This window comes from Hypanus sabinus, chromosome 16 (genome assembly GCF_030144855.1).
Source record: "Hypanus sabinus isolate sHypSab1 chromosome 16, sHypSab1.hap1, whole genome shotgun sequence".
Taxonomy (NCBI): Eukaryota; Metazoa; Chordata; class Chondrichthyes; order Myliobatiformes; family Dasyatidae; genus Hypanus; species Hypanus sabinus.
In genome coordinates this window covers 35,454,215-35,470,533 of record NC_082721.1, presented here as the reverse complement: position 1 = coordinate 35,470,533, position 16,319 = coordinate 35,454,215, and the positions used below count along the sequence as shown (strand labels likewise).

The 16,319-nt window shown below is 42.9% G+C and overlaps 1 protein-coding gene across 3 annotated transcripts in view; it reads left to right on the top strand.

Annotated features, from left to right (window-relative positions):
* Positions 1-15,831, top strand: part of tnfaip8l1 (tumor necrosis factor, alpha-induced protein 8-like 1) — a 58,452-nt gene extending 42,621 nt beyond the window's left edge. For 2 of the 3 annotated variants that reach the window (XM_059991572.1, XM_059991569.1), the window contains exon 2: positions 12,670-15,831. In XM_059991572.1, coding sequence (XP_059847555.1) covers positions 12,675-13,235 — 561 coding nt within the window. In that variant the 5' untranslated portion in view covers positions 12,670-12,674 and the 3' untranslated portion in view covers positions 13,236-15,831. The remainder of the gene's footprint in view (positions 1-12,669) is intronic. The other variant, XM_059991571.1, reaches the window with a different exon arrangement.
* Positions 15,832-16,319: the final 488 nt, after the last annotated feature.

The following is a 16,319-nucleotide window of genomic DNA, read 5'->3' as shown; positions in this document are numbered from 1 at the left end:
ATGAAGGTGCAACACATTAATTCAACTGACTGCTTATTTTTACCAGCTTCTGAACCCTTGGCGCCAGTAAGCAGATATTACCTCCTGTAGTTGAATGTTGTTTCACGGGACATTTACAATCAAAGGTTTATTGACAGTAAACTGTTTATTCTAAAACAAAGCAGTGTAAACAAAATAACAAATGCAGTAATGATTTTAAAGCGAGAATGAGACTACCTCATAACAGGTTACCTTGTCTCTGGATTTAGTCTACATTCACTCTGAAGTTCAAAGTAAATTTATTACCGAAGTGCGTATATGTCACGGTCTGATTCACTTTCTTGCAGGCGTTCACAGCAGAGCAAAAACGTGCAATAGAGTCAACGAAAAGCAATGACTGACAAGCAACAAATGTGTAACTGTGCAAACACAAAAAAGAAGCAAGCAATAATATTAAACAAACGAGTAAATAAATAACACTGAGATCATGAGTTATAGAGCCCTTGGAAGTGAGTCCACCGGCCCCTGTACCTCCTTCACAATGGCAGCAGCGGAAAGAGTGTGTGGCCTGGATGGTGGACTCCTCAGTGATGGTCGCAGCTTTCTTGTGACAGGGCTCCTTTTAGATGTACTCTGTGGTGGGGAGGGCTTTTCCTCTGTTGGACTGCGCTCTAGCCACCAGTTTTTTTTTTCGGCTTTTCTGTCCTTGGGTTCTTGTATTTCCATACTAGGCTGTGATGCTACCAGTCAGCATACACTCCACTGCGCATCAATAGAAGTTTGTCAAATTTTTGGATGACGTGTTAAATCCTGTGCAGACTTCTAAAGAAGAGGCACTACTGTGCCTTCTTTGAAATGGCATTTATGTGCTGATCCCAGGACAAATGCTCTGATATGTTAACACCCAGTTATTTAAAGTTACTGGCTCTCTGCTCCTTCGATCCCCTATTGAGCACTGGCTTTTGGACGCTGGATTTCTTCCTCTTGAAGTCCATAATCAGCTCCTTGGTCTTACTGACCTTGAGTGAGAGGCTGTTGTTGTGGCACCCCTCAGCCAGATTGCCAATCTCTCTCCTATATGTTGATTTGATTCAGCCAGTGACCGTAGTGCGGTCAGCAAACTTGATTGTGGCATCGGACCTGTGTTTTCCCCTCACAGTCATAAACATAAAATGAATAGAGCAGGGGGCTAAGTACAGAGCCTTGTGGTGTGTCTGTGCCAATGAAGATTGTAGAGGAAATGTTGTTCCAATCCAAACAGACTAGAGTCTGCAAGTGAGGAAATCAAGGATCCAGTTGCAGAAGGAGGTATTGTGGTCTGGGTCTTGCAAGTTATTAGTTTTGAGGATGAAGTTCTGTTTGTAAAAAACCACTTCTCTCCCAGAATCAATGATCACTTTAATAAACTTGTGAATTAGGTCTCTTATCACCTCAGGCCTGCTCTTCCATTTACTAATCTGATCTCATTGTAACCAAAACTCCTATTTAGTTGGGGTAACTTTTCATTCTCTTTCTTATCTACTATCCAGCTCTCTGTCATAAAGAAAAGAATTCAAAGATTTGGTTCCACCATCCTTTAAGGAACTGTGTTCCAAAGACACTCGGTGTATTGACAGGAGAAAGATGTCTCAACTGGTTTAAGTGGATGACCTTCTAATTTTAAGCAGTTATCTAATTCTAGGTTTCTCACAGGAGGAAGCATCCACCCTGTCAAGATCCCTCAGGAACTAATGTTTCAATTAAGTTCTACAACTACATGTTTTAGTTGTAAAGATGCTTTTCTAAATTTAACAATAATCCTTGTGCCATAGTCGGTGAGATTGTTCTCAGCTGTAGCCTCTTGAAGAGCATGCTGTTTGTGATTCACTCATATCCATGACAACAACTGTACTCCCCGATCATTTGTCCAGTGGAAAGTAAAGTTATTCTCAGATTTTCCAGCCAGGAAAGGGCGATCTGCTATTAGTAGTGTAAGGAAGATGGAACCCAGACTGACTGACAGAAAGCCATCAGGGAGTGACAATAACACTAGAAAAGTGAATGTTGAACTTAAAAACATTTGATGATGGGATTTATAATTAATGTTGCCTCATTGAATGTTAAAAATACAGAAGAGCATCTAGTGGGAATGCGATGAAGCGGCTTACTGTTTGACTGGAATAGTGGAAACACAATACAAATCCGCTCGTTGATAGGATCCCAAGGGTCTTGGATGTGGAAGGGTGGGTTTCTCTTGTGGAAGAGTCTAAAACTAGGTAGTCACTTGTATTTTTTTTAAATACGAGGGGTGAACCTTTTTTTTCCCCTCTTAGGAGGGTCTGAGTTCCCTTCCCCAGTGAATATTTTTAAAACAGTTGAAGATGAATAGGTTGTTGATAAGCGGGATGGAAATTGGAGTTATATTACACTTGGATCAGCTATGACTTTACTGAGGTGTGGAGCACACTCACAGGGCTGAACTGCCTACTCCTGCACCTAAATTACAATACTGTGCAGGAGTCTCAGACACATATAGCCAGGGTGCCTAAGACTTTCACACAGTATTGTAGTAATTTTATGTATTGCACTGTACTGCTGCTACAAAAAAAAAACACATTTCATGACATATGTGAGTGATTCTGATATGTGTCTCTATTTTGGAAGAAGAGCATCATGGTTGGGAAGAGGGGAGGGAGGAGGAAGCAGCAGAAAGACATTCTATAATGATCAATAAACCAATTGTTTGGAATCAAATGACCTTGCCTGGTGTCTCAGGGCTGGGTATGTCTGCACCTGCGCCAACCCCACCTCTGGCACTCCTCCTCTGCCATCTGTCGCCCTCCCCTCCACCCTCACCATTCCCAACATCCTTTGCTCCTGCCAGATTTATAAGGTAAATGGTCTGTTGAATGAAGGTATGGATTCAGACCCAGTCTTGGGCACCCTAACTATAATATGTACTTAAGACTTTTGTACAGTATTGTGTATGTACTACCACATATTTGCATGTCCTTCAGTGAACTGCGTGCGGAAAGGTGAATGGCCTGTACCTTGAAGGTATGGATTCAGACCCAACACCCACTGCTTTGAACCTCCCTGCTCTGGATCTACAAGGCCAGTCCTACTGCTAAGACCATCTTGGAGGTCTGAAGTGAGATGCCATGATGGGTCTGTGCAAAGCCTTCCCAGGAAACCCCTCTGTAACCCCTTCACTTTCAGGAAAGTCCTGCTCCCAGTATTACCATGTGTCAAAGCTGCCAAAAAATTTTAACATTTGGAAACATTTACAAAGATACACAATCAATATGTTTTAATAGATATTTTAATAGTAGCATTTAAGATTTGATAAGTAAATAATAACATTAAAACAGCCACAACATTAATTAATAAAACACTTCATCTTACTTTTTCCCAGTCCTGACAAACGGTCTTCAAACTGAAGCAAAGCTGTCTGACCTGCAGAGTGTGAGGTTTTGATTTTGGTTTCATATTTCCAGTACCTGCAATTTTATTTTAAATTATTTCAATCTTATTCTAACCTTTATGCCCAGACACCCTATAGTCACATGATAGCGAAGGTACTCCGCATTCCAGTGACAGGTCTGAACTTCAGCCAGCTTTGGTTTACAAAATTAAGAAGTGCAGATTGTAAGAAACATTTCTAAGTCAAGTTTGTTATGTGCACCGGTATGAAACGGAATAAGCACAATGGAAAAAGATGCCTGCATCAGTATCACATCACAATGGCATATAAATTGTACAGAAGGCAGTGAAGAAACAGGGTAAAAAAAAGTGTAAAAACAAGACATAAGTGCGAATCAAGGTGCAATCAGAGACATGTCCATGGTAGTGCAAGAAAAGGTCTGTAATCTTCCATTGCTGAGGTTGGTGTAGGGTTTTGCAAATTGGTTCAAGACCCTGATGATATAGCTGTTCCTGAACCTGGTGCTGTAGGATTTCAGGCTTCGCTATCTCTGCCTGATGCTAGGAGAGAGACGGCATGACCTGGATGGTGGGGATCCTTAATAATAGATGCCACCTTCTGGAAGCAGAACCTCTGTCAGATGCTGTCAGTGATGGGGGAGGCGAGGAGTACTGAGCTTCCTTCTGCCTCTTGTTATTCTTGTGCATTGGAATTGTCAAACTGGACCATAATGTGTCTGATCAGGGTACTTTCAACAGAGCATCTGTAGAAATTTGTTAGCATATTTGGCGACATGCCAAATCACCTTAAGCTTTAAGAAAATATAGATCCGGCTTGACTGTTCCCTGATTGCATTTATCTGCTGGGGCCAGGATAGATAATCTAAGATGTTAACACCCAGGAGCTTGAAGCTGCTAACTACCTTCACTTCTGAGCCACCAATAAGAACTGGCACATGCGGTCTATTGATATCTACTACCTGAAGTCAACAATTAACTCCTTTGTTTTGTAGCTGTTGAGCGTGATGTTGTTATTGCAGAACCAATCAACCAAATGTTTTATCTTCATAACAGAGTTGTCTAAAACCAGGTGTCATATGTTGGAGGTGAGGAGAGAGAAGCAGTTCTCAGCAAGAATGCTTTCATCCCAGGATGGTTCAATCATGACTGACTGAGAAGTTTCTCTCTCAATGCATTTTAAAAGCATCAGAAGGAGCAGTAGAGTCGCCAAGGCACAGTTGGTTACAGACCAAGTGAATTGGGATGATGGGTAGTCAATGCTCAGTGCCTTTATAAAATCATGAGGGGCCTAGTTAGGTTGAACACATACAGTCTTTTCTTTTCCCTGGTAGGGGACTAAAAGCTGGAGGGCATAGGCTAAAGATAAGTGGTGAGGGATTTATAAGGGACCTAAAGGACAAGTTCTTCATGCAGAGGGCATGCACGTGCAGAAAGTGCAGCCGGGGGCAGGTACAATAACATCTGAAAGACGTTGTGATAGGTATAAAAGATTTGGAAGGAAATGGGGACAAGCAGGACTAGCTTAGGGGCACCATTGACTAGTTATGCTGCAAGGTTCTATAGATGTACTGGGCAGAAACAGGGAAAAGGCTTGTTTCTGTATGACTCGAATTCTGAATAGATGCAAATCTGCAGGCATTTGCCAGGAAAACCTGAGCCTCTGTTACGTTGGGAACAGGAGTGAGTTCTTTAGTCTCTTAATCCTCTGCTGCCTTTCAGTCTGATGATGACTACACTGCACACAGCTCCCATTTTCTTCTTGAATTTTGCTGGATTAGAGACAATCAGGTACTTGACATGAATTTCGAAGTATATTTATTATATAATTACGTATACTATATACCACCTTGAAATCCAAGCAACACACACAAGATGCTGAAGGAACTCAGCAGGCCAGGCAATATCTATGAAAAGGAGTGAACAGTCGACATTTTGTACCAAGATCCTTCTTCAGATCTGGCCGGAAAAAGAGGAGGTCAGAGTAAGAAGGTGGGGGGAGGGGAGGAGGAAATACAAGGTAGTAGGTGATAGGTGAATCCAGGAGGAGGGGAAAGAGCTGTAAAGTCAATTGGTGAAAGAGAGAAGAGCTGGGGAAAAGGGAATCTGACAGGATGCCATGGAAGAAAGGGAAGGGGGAGGAGCACCTGAGGGAGGTGATGGGTGGGAGAGGAGAGAGGGAAATAGGAATGGTGAGGGAGGAGGGCCATTACCAGAAGTTCAAGAAATTGATGTTCACACCATCCTGTGTTCCAGATGGAACATAAGGTGTTACACTTCCAATCCGACTCTGGCCTCAATGTGGCAGTTGAGGAGACCATGGGCTGACATGTTGGGATGGGAAGTGGAATTAAAATGGGTGGCCTCTGGGAGATCCCGCTTTTTCTGCCGGATGCTCGGTGAAGTGGTCTCCCACTCTACGTCGGGTCTCACCAATATACAGGAGGCCGCTCCGGACACGGTATATGACCCCAACAGACTCACAGGTGAAGTGTCGCCTCACCTGGAAGGAGTGCTTGGGGCCCTGAATGGTGGTGAGGAAGGAAGTGTAGAGGCAGGTGTAGCACTTGCTCTGCTTGCAAGGATATGTCCCAGGAGGGAGATCAGTGGGGAGGGCAAATGGACAAGGGAGTTGCATAGGGAGTGATCCCTGCAGGAAGTTGGGAGATATGCAAACAATAAAATCTAAACAAATAACTCTCAAACTAAATTTCATGGAAGTGACTCCACAGTCACGAAGCCAATTCTTCACAGCAGCCAGTCCAGGAGCCATTAGTTGCAGGCCACAGCCTCAGTTCAACACAGGGAAAAGTAAACCTCGTAAAAACGGCAAGCTGAGTATCAGCGTGGCCTTGACACCCCAAGCTTTTAAAGCCGGCACTGCGCTTAATTGGGCCAAGCATTGGCTTGTTCCTCATCTCTCGGGCCTGGGCCCTGCAGCTTCAATTTAATTCCAAGTCCACTCCAGCATTGGCCAAACATCGGCTCGTTCCTTGCTCTCAGGCCCAGGCCACACCGCCGCGATTCAGCCCGTAACTGCCACGTTGCTGCAATCACGCTACACCCTCAAGGCTCCAGCTCACCAAATCCCCCAGAACATCGCAAGCATGCCGGTTGGTGCAGGCAGTCCAGAAGCACGTTTCCGATAGGGTTACAGGCTAGTGATTGTACTGATCATTGTCCAGAAAATGTGTGATCAATAGAGTAGTTAGTATACTTGTTTATAGGCAGCAAAGCATCACTGTGTCTCAACAGAGCCACCTTCACAATAAGTCCCTGATAGCTGATGCCATGTGGCAGATTGTTTGGGCTGAAGGCTTTCCCTCAACTTGTTAGGCATTCTAAGAGGCTTGTAATCGTGCAGATAGGTCAAAAACCCAAATATCCCAACACTGGAACTTGGCTTCGGATAAACTTTCCCAAAAATGTAAAAGCACTGTTTGTGATACACAGTATATAAATGATTTTGATACTGACTGAGGCCTCTGTCGGTCAGGGTCGACCATGGATATTGTGTCCTAGCTGTCGAGATATGCAAACCAGGGCATTATGGTACGGAGACCAAGCTGTTGTCCGTGTAGCAAGCTCCTCCTCTCCACGCATCTGATGAACCCAAAGGAACGGCAGAAATCGATGCAGTTTGGCATCAGCAGCACCGCAGGAGTTGCCAGTCAGTGTTGAACTCCACGGTGGACTGCCTTAGGGACTCCAGCTCTGGACCTTTGCCCTCTGGGTTTGCCCACGAAGCCTTCCCCATGAGTGGGTATGGGAGGTTTGAGATCAGAGATTTCCTTCTCCTATATGAGCTGCCAACCACGACTGACGAGCCCCATCTGCCCACAACAGCTGGTTCTAAGGCGCCAGTAGCCCACCTTTACCCTTTCTCCTGTCAGTAGAAATAGATCTGCTGGGTTTAGTCTTTGAGTCACCCACCATTAGGAGCATTTAATAGGTGCCTGAAATGGGATAGTGGTGTTTCAGAGGCTATTTGGTAGACACTTGAATATGTAGGAAACCAAGGTGGGATGGTGATGTGGATCATTTACAGGCAGAGAAGATTTAGTTGAATTCAGCATTGGGTTCAGTGCAGATGTTTAAGGCTGAAGGGTGTCTTCTTGTGCTACATCATTCTATGTATTCTCCCAAACTGCAGAGGAGTTGATTTAAAAAGCTCTAAGTGCATTTTATTGGGGCTGGAGAAGGATGGCCAGAATACGTGTGCGTGGGTTTGGGGCATTTTCAGTTTGAAGTGTGGGTCTGAGCTGACATCATACTATCACATTTCCACAGTGATTATTTTTCCAGAGGAAAATTGCAAAAGCCACTGAGCTACATTTTTCACTAGCTACTGTAATTTCTCACTCGCGCTTGGCCGTACTACAAGATATTCTTAGCATCACATCTTCTTTCCTCATCCCCCTGCGACACCTTGACAACCCACTTCATTTGTGTCTGAACAGGAACTGGCCCCTCCTGCCCTTTAGTCAGATCCATCAATAAGGCAGCACTCTTACTTTCCAATCCCAATTTCCTGGCATTCTCTATCCCGAAATAACTTTACTTGTCCAGGCTACTATTTCCTTTTAAACAGTCAGACTAATCTTGATGTAATCCTTTGACTTTTTCCCTGTACTTGCTTTAAAATAGTTTATGTTAAGTGATGCATTTGTCTGTATTCCTACTCTGCAAATTAATATTATTTTCTAACTACTCTACAGTTCCCTTCACAACTTTAAAGTTCCTGCTCATATTACCCGGACACGAGGACGGTATTTTCCCAATGTAGCAAGGAATATTTTAGTGATCCTTTCCAGGTCTGTCCCAAAACCAGAAAGTTGTTCTGAAGACACACCACAAAGCAAACACCAGATTCCAGATCAAGTCTAACCAGCATTTCCACTTAATTTTTGTTCTTTGAGCCTAGAATCCCATTAACATCCTTGACAACAGTTTGCATATATTCAGAGAATAACTAAAATCTGCTGAAGGGTGAACAGCAAGGCAATCAGTGATCTCTGTAAAAAGTCGTTGCAAATATTAGAAATAATTAGCTTGAAAGGGTTTGGGGCTGTAGGGGAACAAAGGAAGAGATACAGAGGAATGTATGGGAAAGATCCAATCATGGGGCAAATAATTATTAAATTATGGACACTACTATGTCTTAATATGAAAGTCCAAAGAATATCACCTGCTCAAAATCTAAGAAACTGGCTACATAAAGTGACAATAGATGGTCTGGAGATAATTGGGTAATTTCCTTTGATCACCTGACGCCTGCACTAGGTGAAAAGGAGTTAAAGCACATAGTTTATAACTTGCTAACCTCCATCTATTATATTTTTGGAGAATTTATCCTGATTTTACTGGGCAATGCTCCTCTTGTTTCTACCTCTTGTCTTCTGTTCTTAAAATGTTTACTGAGTAAATTGACTCTGTTTACTGAGTAAATTGACTTTGTTTGAAGTACAATCAAGTTTGCTGTAAGTCAGACGTTCCATATGACTTCCAACCCATTGGCCATGCTGTCAATGAATACTTTGAAACAAAATCCTGAAGACGAGCATCAGATCTGTGAGTATCCATGTTGCGAAAAAAAAAGCTGGTTTAAATGCTTAATCAGAACTGTTTTTGTAACTGCTGAACTAAGCCTAGGAATTGATTTGGAATTGTCAGCAAGTTCTTGGCTAGGCATCAAGATAGCCAAAGGATGTATTGGTAGTATAATAGAGAAACATTCAAATGATGGCAAAGGTTGAAAGAGTTGAAGTAGAAGGGTAGAGAAGAATTGTTAAGTACAGCTGTCAATGTACATACGGAGTTCAAGACTGGGCTTATTTTGGAATTGCTAGAGTGAGCAGTGAGCAGGGTTGTGATGTGCTCTCTGGCATCCTGCTTTACCTGCAAAAATTCCTGTTCTACAGAAGTGCGAGCGTAAAATGCAGAATAAATATCAGTAAGCCAAGGAAGCATTCAGGTGTGCAGATACTCAGTGATGTATCATTGCTGATTTTAAATCCTTTCCCTTGATTTTGAAGAGTAGCAAACGGTGAATGCTGAAATAATTTAATACTGGGTAAGGACGGATTGTTAACAGGTTACTGAGAGTGATGTGTCATGGAATGAAGATGTTCATTGCACTACATCGCATCATGGTCCTGTCTTCACATTTTTGCTGAAGTTGGAGTTCACTTGTAATACACAATGTATGCTGCCTGTAATTCTTGTGCTTAATTAAGTGAGGTTGGATCTGGGATGTTTTGATCCAGAAGGTTCTTTTGCGATGAAGATGAGCCACAAATCTTGTGATTATAGTCATTATATTACATGTTCATAACAATTAAATCATAGTAATCAAATCTGCTGTAATGGAGATAGTATTTTTTCCCTGTAAATGCCTGCAAGAAAATGAATCTCAAGGTAGAATATAGTAACACATATGTACTTCAATAGTACATTTATTTTGAACTTTGAACAGTAGAGACCCCTTGCACTGTATTGCCATGCCAGGTTTGTTCATCAGTTAACTGAGTTATGTGCTGTGAAGTTCCATTTCAGTCAGTAGAAAGAGAAGTATGTTTCTTGCACTGGATGGTGGCATTTGTCACTTGTCTGTCATCCGAGGAACTTCAGACATGCTGATGTGTTTCATGATAGGTGCCCAGGCCCAGGTCAAGTTCTTGGTGGTTCTAATAGGCTTAAAAAACATTGCTAGTGCTGTCTAATGAGGAAAAAAAGAGCTGAGTGGAATTTTCACCCAAAAAAAGATACATGTATGAGTTCAATTACTCCGTGCAATTACCCGAACGTTGCAGAGGGAAAAACACAATCACAAACTTGCATTAATATCATGCATTCCTGGGTCTTAGGATCTCCAAAGCCAATGAAGCAGTTTACCTTGCATGTGGAACTGCATGCAGGACTTTGCCACGGACAGATCCCCTGAATGGCAAAGTCACGGTGATGAGTATTGGCCAGGACCCCCCGAGAAGCTGTGCTTTGAAATAAAGACACAGCATTACTTGCATTTGCATCCCTACCTTGGCACTGGAGTGACAGGTCTCTGAGTAGGATGTAAACCCATGATTTTCTGCATTAGACACTTCAATTCCACGATTGAAGTGGAACTTAAACATAAGTTGTACCAGAAACCAAACTAAAACAGAACAAAAAAATGTCCATTGTAGAGCAAAGTGGTCAAAGTGGTGCTATCCTGACGTAGTGAGTAGGTTATGCAGGTTGATTCAAGAACTGAACAGACTGCAGAGAAGTAACTGTTTTTGAACCTGATGATATGGGACTTCAGGCTTCTGTATTCCTGTTTGATGGTGGCTAAAAAAAACAGCATAGCCCAGATGGAGGGGATGGAGATGCTGCTGCCTTCTTGAGAAAAAGCCTGCTGTAGGTACTTCTGATGGCAGGATGGATGCACCAGTCATGCATTGGGTTTAGTCCCACTCGTCCCTGTAGCTTCTTATGGTCGTATAAATTAGAATTGCCACACTATAAGACCATAAACAAAAGAGAAGAATTATGCCATTCAGACCATCAAGTCTGCTCTGCCATTCTACCATGGCTAATTTATTATCCCTGTCAACCCCATTCTCCTGCCTTCTCCTCTTAACTTTTGACACTACTAAGCCATGATGTAAGTCAGGATACTTTCAACAGTACATCTGTTAAAGCGAATTGTTGAAGTATTAACTTGCTGCCTCTATTTGTTTTCCTGCAGTTACTGTTTTTCTTTTGGTCTGAAAAAGTCATATTTCCTGGCAGTAGCTAGTGAATTTTGAACTGAAGCAGGAATTGGGTTTTCTCTCTGTTCCCTTTCCATCACCCAGTTACTGAGCTATCCTGTCAGGTCCCACTCTTATCCCAGCTGAGATCTGCTAGTGTAGAACCTTGGACTAAATGGGCCATACAAATTATTGACGCTTTCCCCCAAGGAGCTTTGGGAGATCCCACATTACGTTGCTCTGGGTGCCAGAAGGACAAGGAGATGTTGTTCCTACATTGGTAAGTGCTGGTAGTGCCTCCACAGAAGGTCAATTGGATTCGAAAACCCTAAATCCCTGATATAAGTTGACATAGAAGTAAAGCAGAAATTGTATTTTGGGGGTGCATTTTAGGAAAACACATTGTGGTAGACTTTTTTCTCTTTTGTATTACTTGTGATCTTTGCCATAGATCCAGGTAGTTTCCTGACACTTTATCAATGCAGATAAGGTAGTCCTGTGAAGTGCAATCTCCGAATCACAGCCAGTTAGCTACAAGGAACAGCAGGGTCTTTGCTTGTGCATTCTAATACCAAATCACCTGCCCAGTAACTCTGTGTAGTGTTCAATCTCTGGGTTATTCCCTGCTTCATCGGAAGGCAGCAGATACATGCCACAGATGATCCAGGGCTGGGAGTGGCCTCTGAAGTTAAACTATTTTGGTATGTGCTGTGCACCATCTGTGCAACATGCTCAAGAACTGATGGAAACATATCTAACAGTTCTGGCATTGAAACAGTCCATGAGGAGAACGGCTGGGTCTGTAACTGAAACCAATTCTACTTGTCACAAACAAGGGAAATTCTGCAGATGCTGGAGATCCAAGAAGCACACACAAAAATGCTGGATCCATTTCCCAGCTCTTTACTTCATCCCTTGCCCGTTTCCCAGCTCTTTACTTCACCCCTCGCCCTCCTGATTTCACCTTACACATTGTGTTTCTCCCTCCCCTCCCCCCCCACCTTTCAACTCTATTCCTCACCTTTTTTTTTCTCCAGTCCTGCTGAAGGGTCTCAGCCAGAAACATTGATTGTACTCTTTTCCATAGATGCTACCAATTCTGCTTGTAATTGGGTTACTCTGATGAAGAACCTGCTATTAATTTAGTGTATAACAATTGGTTTTGTTCTTTTATTTCCACTTTCCTTACCTGGGCTCACTTGATAAAAGCAAGAACTCAAAGCAGACAATCAATTGAGCCTCAAAACTTTCAAAAAAAAAAGACCAAGGGATTTCGGTCAGCACTTGTGGTACAGAGGTGGAATCAAAAAAAAAGCAAATTAGTTATTGTCCTTGCTGGTCAGTATCCGGGTGCTTTGGAATCCACCTTTACCGTTCTACTCGTAATGTTTGAATGGTTGTTAACAATGATTGTGACCATTAGCAGAAGAATCACAAAGGTGATTGTGTCCACCAAGTGATAAGCAGCATATTTTCAGGAGAAACTGGGCTTGGTGATGTCCTCTAATGTGGAATTGTTTTTCTTTGTTTCCTTCAGAGACAATGGATGTCTTCAACACCAAAAGCCTAGCCATGCAGGCACAGAAGAAACTACTAGGGAAAATGGCCAACAAAAGCGTGGCCAATATCTTCATCGATGACACGAGCAGTGACGTCTTGGATGAACTCTACCAAGTGACCAAGGATTATACTAAAAACAAGAAGGAAGCCCAGAAGGTCATCAAAAACCTGATCAAGGTGGTGATAAAACTCGGGGTTCTCTATAGGAACAACCAGTTCAATGCAGAGGAGTTGGTGCTGGTGGAGAAGTTCCGCAAGAAAGTTCACCAGTTAGCTATGACAGCCGTCAGTTTCTACCAGATTGACTTCACCTTCGACAGGCGGGTCCTGGCAGGCATCTTGAACGAATGCAGGGAATTGCTGCACCAAGCCATCAACCGGCACCTGACATCCAAGTCCCACGGGCGTGTCAACCACATCTTCAACCATTTTGCAGACTGTGAGTTTCTAGCCACATTGTACGGTCCCACAGAGCCCTACCGCACACACGTGCAGAAGCTTTGTGAAGGGATTAACAAAATGTTGGAAGACGGAAGCATTTGATTGCTGCATTTCCAAGAATGACTGAGTGGGTTTACTGTGAGAGCGAGGACTTTGCTGGCAGGGAGGGTGGAGGGGGTTGTGGGAACGGGTGGGGGGGGGAAATAAATTGTTTTGGTGAGTTGCTTTTCCCACCTCTGGTAGATTAATCTGCCAGGATTTATTGCTGAAATATTTTACTGTGGGCAGTCACTTAGTGTACTGTAAGTCACGTCCACCCAAGCCTAGTGACAGAATAATACTCACTAAAGGTATGGACATTGTTCTTTGAAAGGTGCAGATTGAATCCAAAGCCTTTGCCTAGATAATGAGGCTACTTTTCACAAACGCTAAATAAGCCTTGCCATCTAGTTCATCCCTTTGAGAGTCTGCTAAATTGTATGGGTTTCCTATTCTAACTTCCAAGCCCAAGTAGCCTTTGCCATTGGGGTATCCGGTAATAAGAGGTTTAATCTGGGTTACGGTAGGACAGGATATGAAACCTGGGACACCAGGCAAAAGTCGTGAAGGCAGGTTCAGACTCAACGACGCTGCCCCTATAACCATTAGCACATGATACGCACATTGCCTCTGTGTTTGAGTGAGATATCTTCAGCCTTTGAGAAAGAAAGATGGAAACTTGGTGGGGGAGTGATTTTGAGAAGGAGGAAGAGTGAACGTAAAGCAAGTCCATTAATAACTTGAATCCAACATAAACCATTAGAATCATTCTATAACTGCAAAGACTTGGCCTTGAGCTTATAAAAACACTGATTTGGAACGTTTAGCCTGGAGCCACAAATTGGGCTGAACTCAAAATGGACCTGTCAGCTTTATTTTCTATCGGTAATGTCAAAGGATTATATACCATATACATTTGATGAAGTGCAATGCTATAAATGGCTCAGTGGGATTTCCTTGGGATTTGAGACCACCAAGTTTCTGGTTCTGTTTATGTGTGATTGCCTTCTGCCTTCTGCAGTGGGAGCTATTCTAAATCCAAAACGTGTGTCTTTGTGAAGTGTGTTGTATTGGCTTTAAAACTAAAGGATTGCTATCTATCTTAATGTGAAATATCTTCTATTGTGGTTTTATTTTTGTTTCATCTGTGCTTTAATTGTTTGTATTGTTGGTCGTGTTTTTTTAAAAATTGTAAATTCCATTAATCCCTCAACCACGATTTAGCTGCTGGCACTGAGAATAACTGGGTCATGAGATAATAAAGGGAGCTACGCCCTAACAGGTTTTCTTCAGTTGCTGCTCCATTGAACTGCGGCAGATTTGTTCTTGCTGACTCTCCAGAGGAATAAATATGAACCAGAGATCATACTGTTGATCACAGCCAGTGGGCCAGATGACAGGGTCGGTCTGATCTGTGATGGCCACGTGATTGAGTAGCCTCTCGGCACTACTTCTCGTTTCTTTTCCACACTTGAAACCAGCCGAGTGGTAATGCAGAGGTCACAATCGCACTATCTAAGCTCCGGGCATATTGCTGATCTGTGAGAGCAGTGGATGAGACCACAAATCCTTTGCCAAGTAAGGAAGCAGAATTAGTCCCAGAGGTATATGCCAACTTAGCGTGTTGCTGGGAGTGCATTAGCAAAAATGATTGGTCATTACAGGGGAAGTGATAGCTGCTCAGGCTGTGTATGAATCTAAATGAAGTTATTGCTATGGGTAATATTGATTCAAAAGAAGCTTCACCTTTGAATTGGAATTGTCTAAACCTTTATCTTTCCTGATTTCATTCTTGTAAAGGGCTGTGTGGAATCTGAAATGCATTACGGAGTGAGTTGTGGGTCTGTATCTGTAATTCCTCCACACTGAGTAATGGATTTCATTGGAAGTGGATAGCTAGTTCTCCAGGGCACAGGGAGAACAGCAATCAATATAGCCATTCCCACTGGGTGGGTGCCCTTTGCCATCTGCATGAGGGCTGGAATAACCCATTGCCATTCTTCTGAAGAGCCAGAACAAAAGGGAGACCTGTAATCCACTGCCCCATTCCACACAGGGCAGGCTGTGAATAAATCACGGCAGAAGAAAGACAGTCTGAAAGACTGCCTCCAGCACTGTGCTGGAAATGGGAATCCTTCAGGAAACTCAATCTACTGGGACTGGGGCAACAAAGGGCTGATTTCAAAAGTTTGGTCCACTGAATCAATAACTAATGTATATTTTAATTATGTACAGTTCTTCCAAATATTGGGAAGAATTATCTTGATATGGAAACACAAGCATTATTTTATTCTATGTGCTCAAGAAAGAAACTGACTTTTGAGACATTTTTATAATACATCTGTGGTTTAAAAAATAAATGCTGAATAACACAAACTGAGAACTTTGTCTGATGATGTGGCATAACTTTGGAAGGATGATGAAGGTTGGAATCAAATGACAGCATTATATTCACAAAACTTCCAGAGGAAATACCCAGAGCTACAGACATAGGGTATTTATTCAAACTTTATCAGCTAGAGCGGGGGTCGGCAACCCGCGGCTCCGGAGCCGCATGTGGCTCTTTTACGTCTGTGCTGCGGCTCCCTGTTGCTTTGGGAAATAATTGGTTGTGGCGACCCTTTTCCTGGCACATCCGAACCGACTCACAATTAGATAGCCTATGGGGGTTTGCGAGCACAGAGCTTTGGAGCCTCTGTGCCATGGGGGGCAGGTTGAGGGAGGCTTAAAAGTGAGGCTGAAGATTTCGAATAAAGTTTTTTCCTTCGACTGCAGTTACCGACTCCGTGTCGTAATTTTAGCGCTGCGTGTAGCACACCGCTACATGGTCAGTATTTAATTAAAATGTATTTTATGTTAGTTTGTTAGTTTTTGAAATGTAAATCTAAATTTGAAGATTATGGTGATCTTGTACAATCTAAATAAGACTTTGTGGCGACCCATTTCCTGACACATCCGAACTGTCTCACAATTAGCCAGCGTTCAGGCTAAGGGAGATAGCCTACGGGGGTTTGTGAGTACGTGTCTTTTGCAGCATCCGCGCCCATGGGGGGCGGGTTGAGGGAGGCTTAAAAGCAAGGCTGTTTAGTTCGAATAAAGCTATCTTTGACTGCAGTTTACTGACTGCGTGTAGCAACCGCTACAACG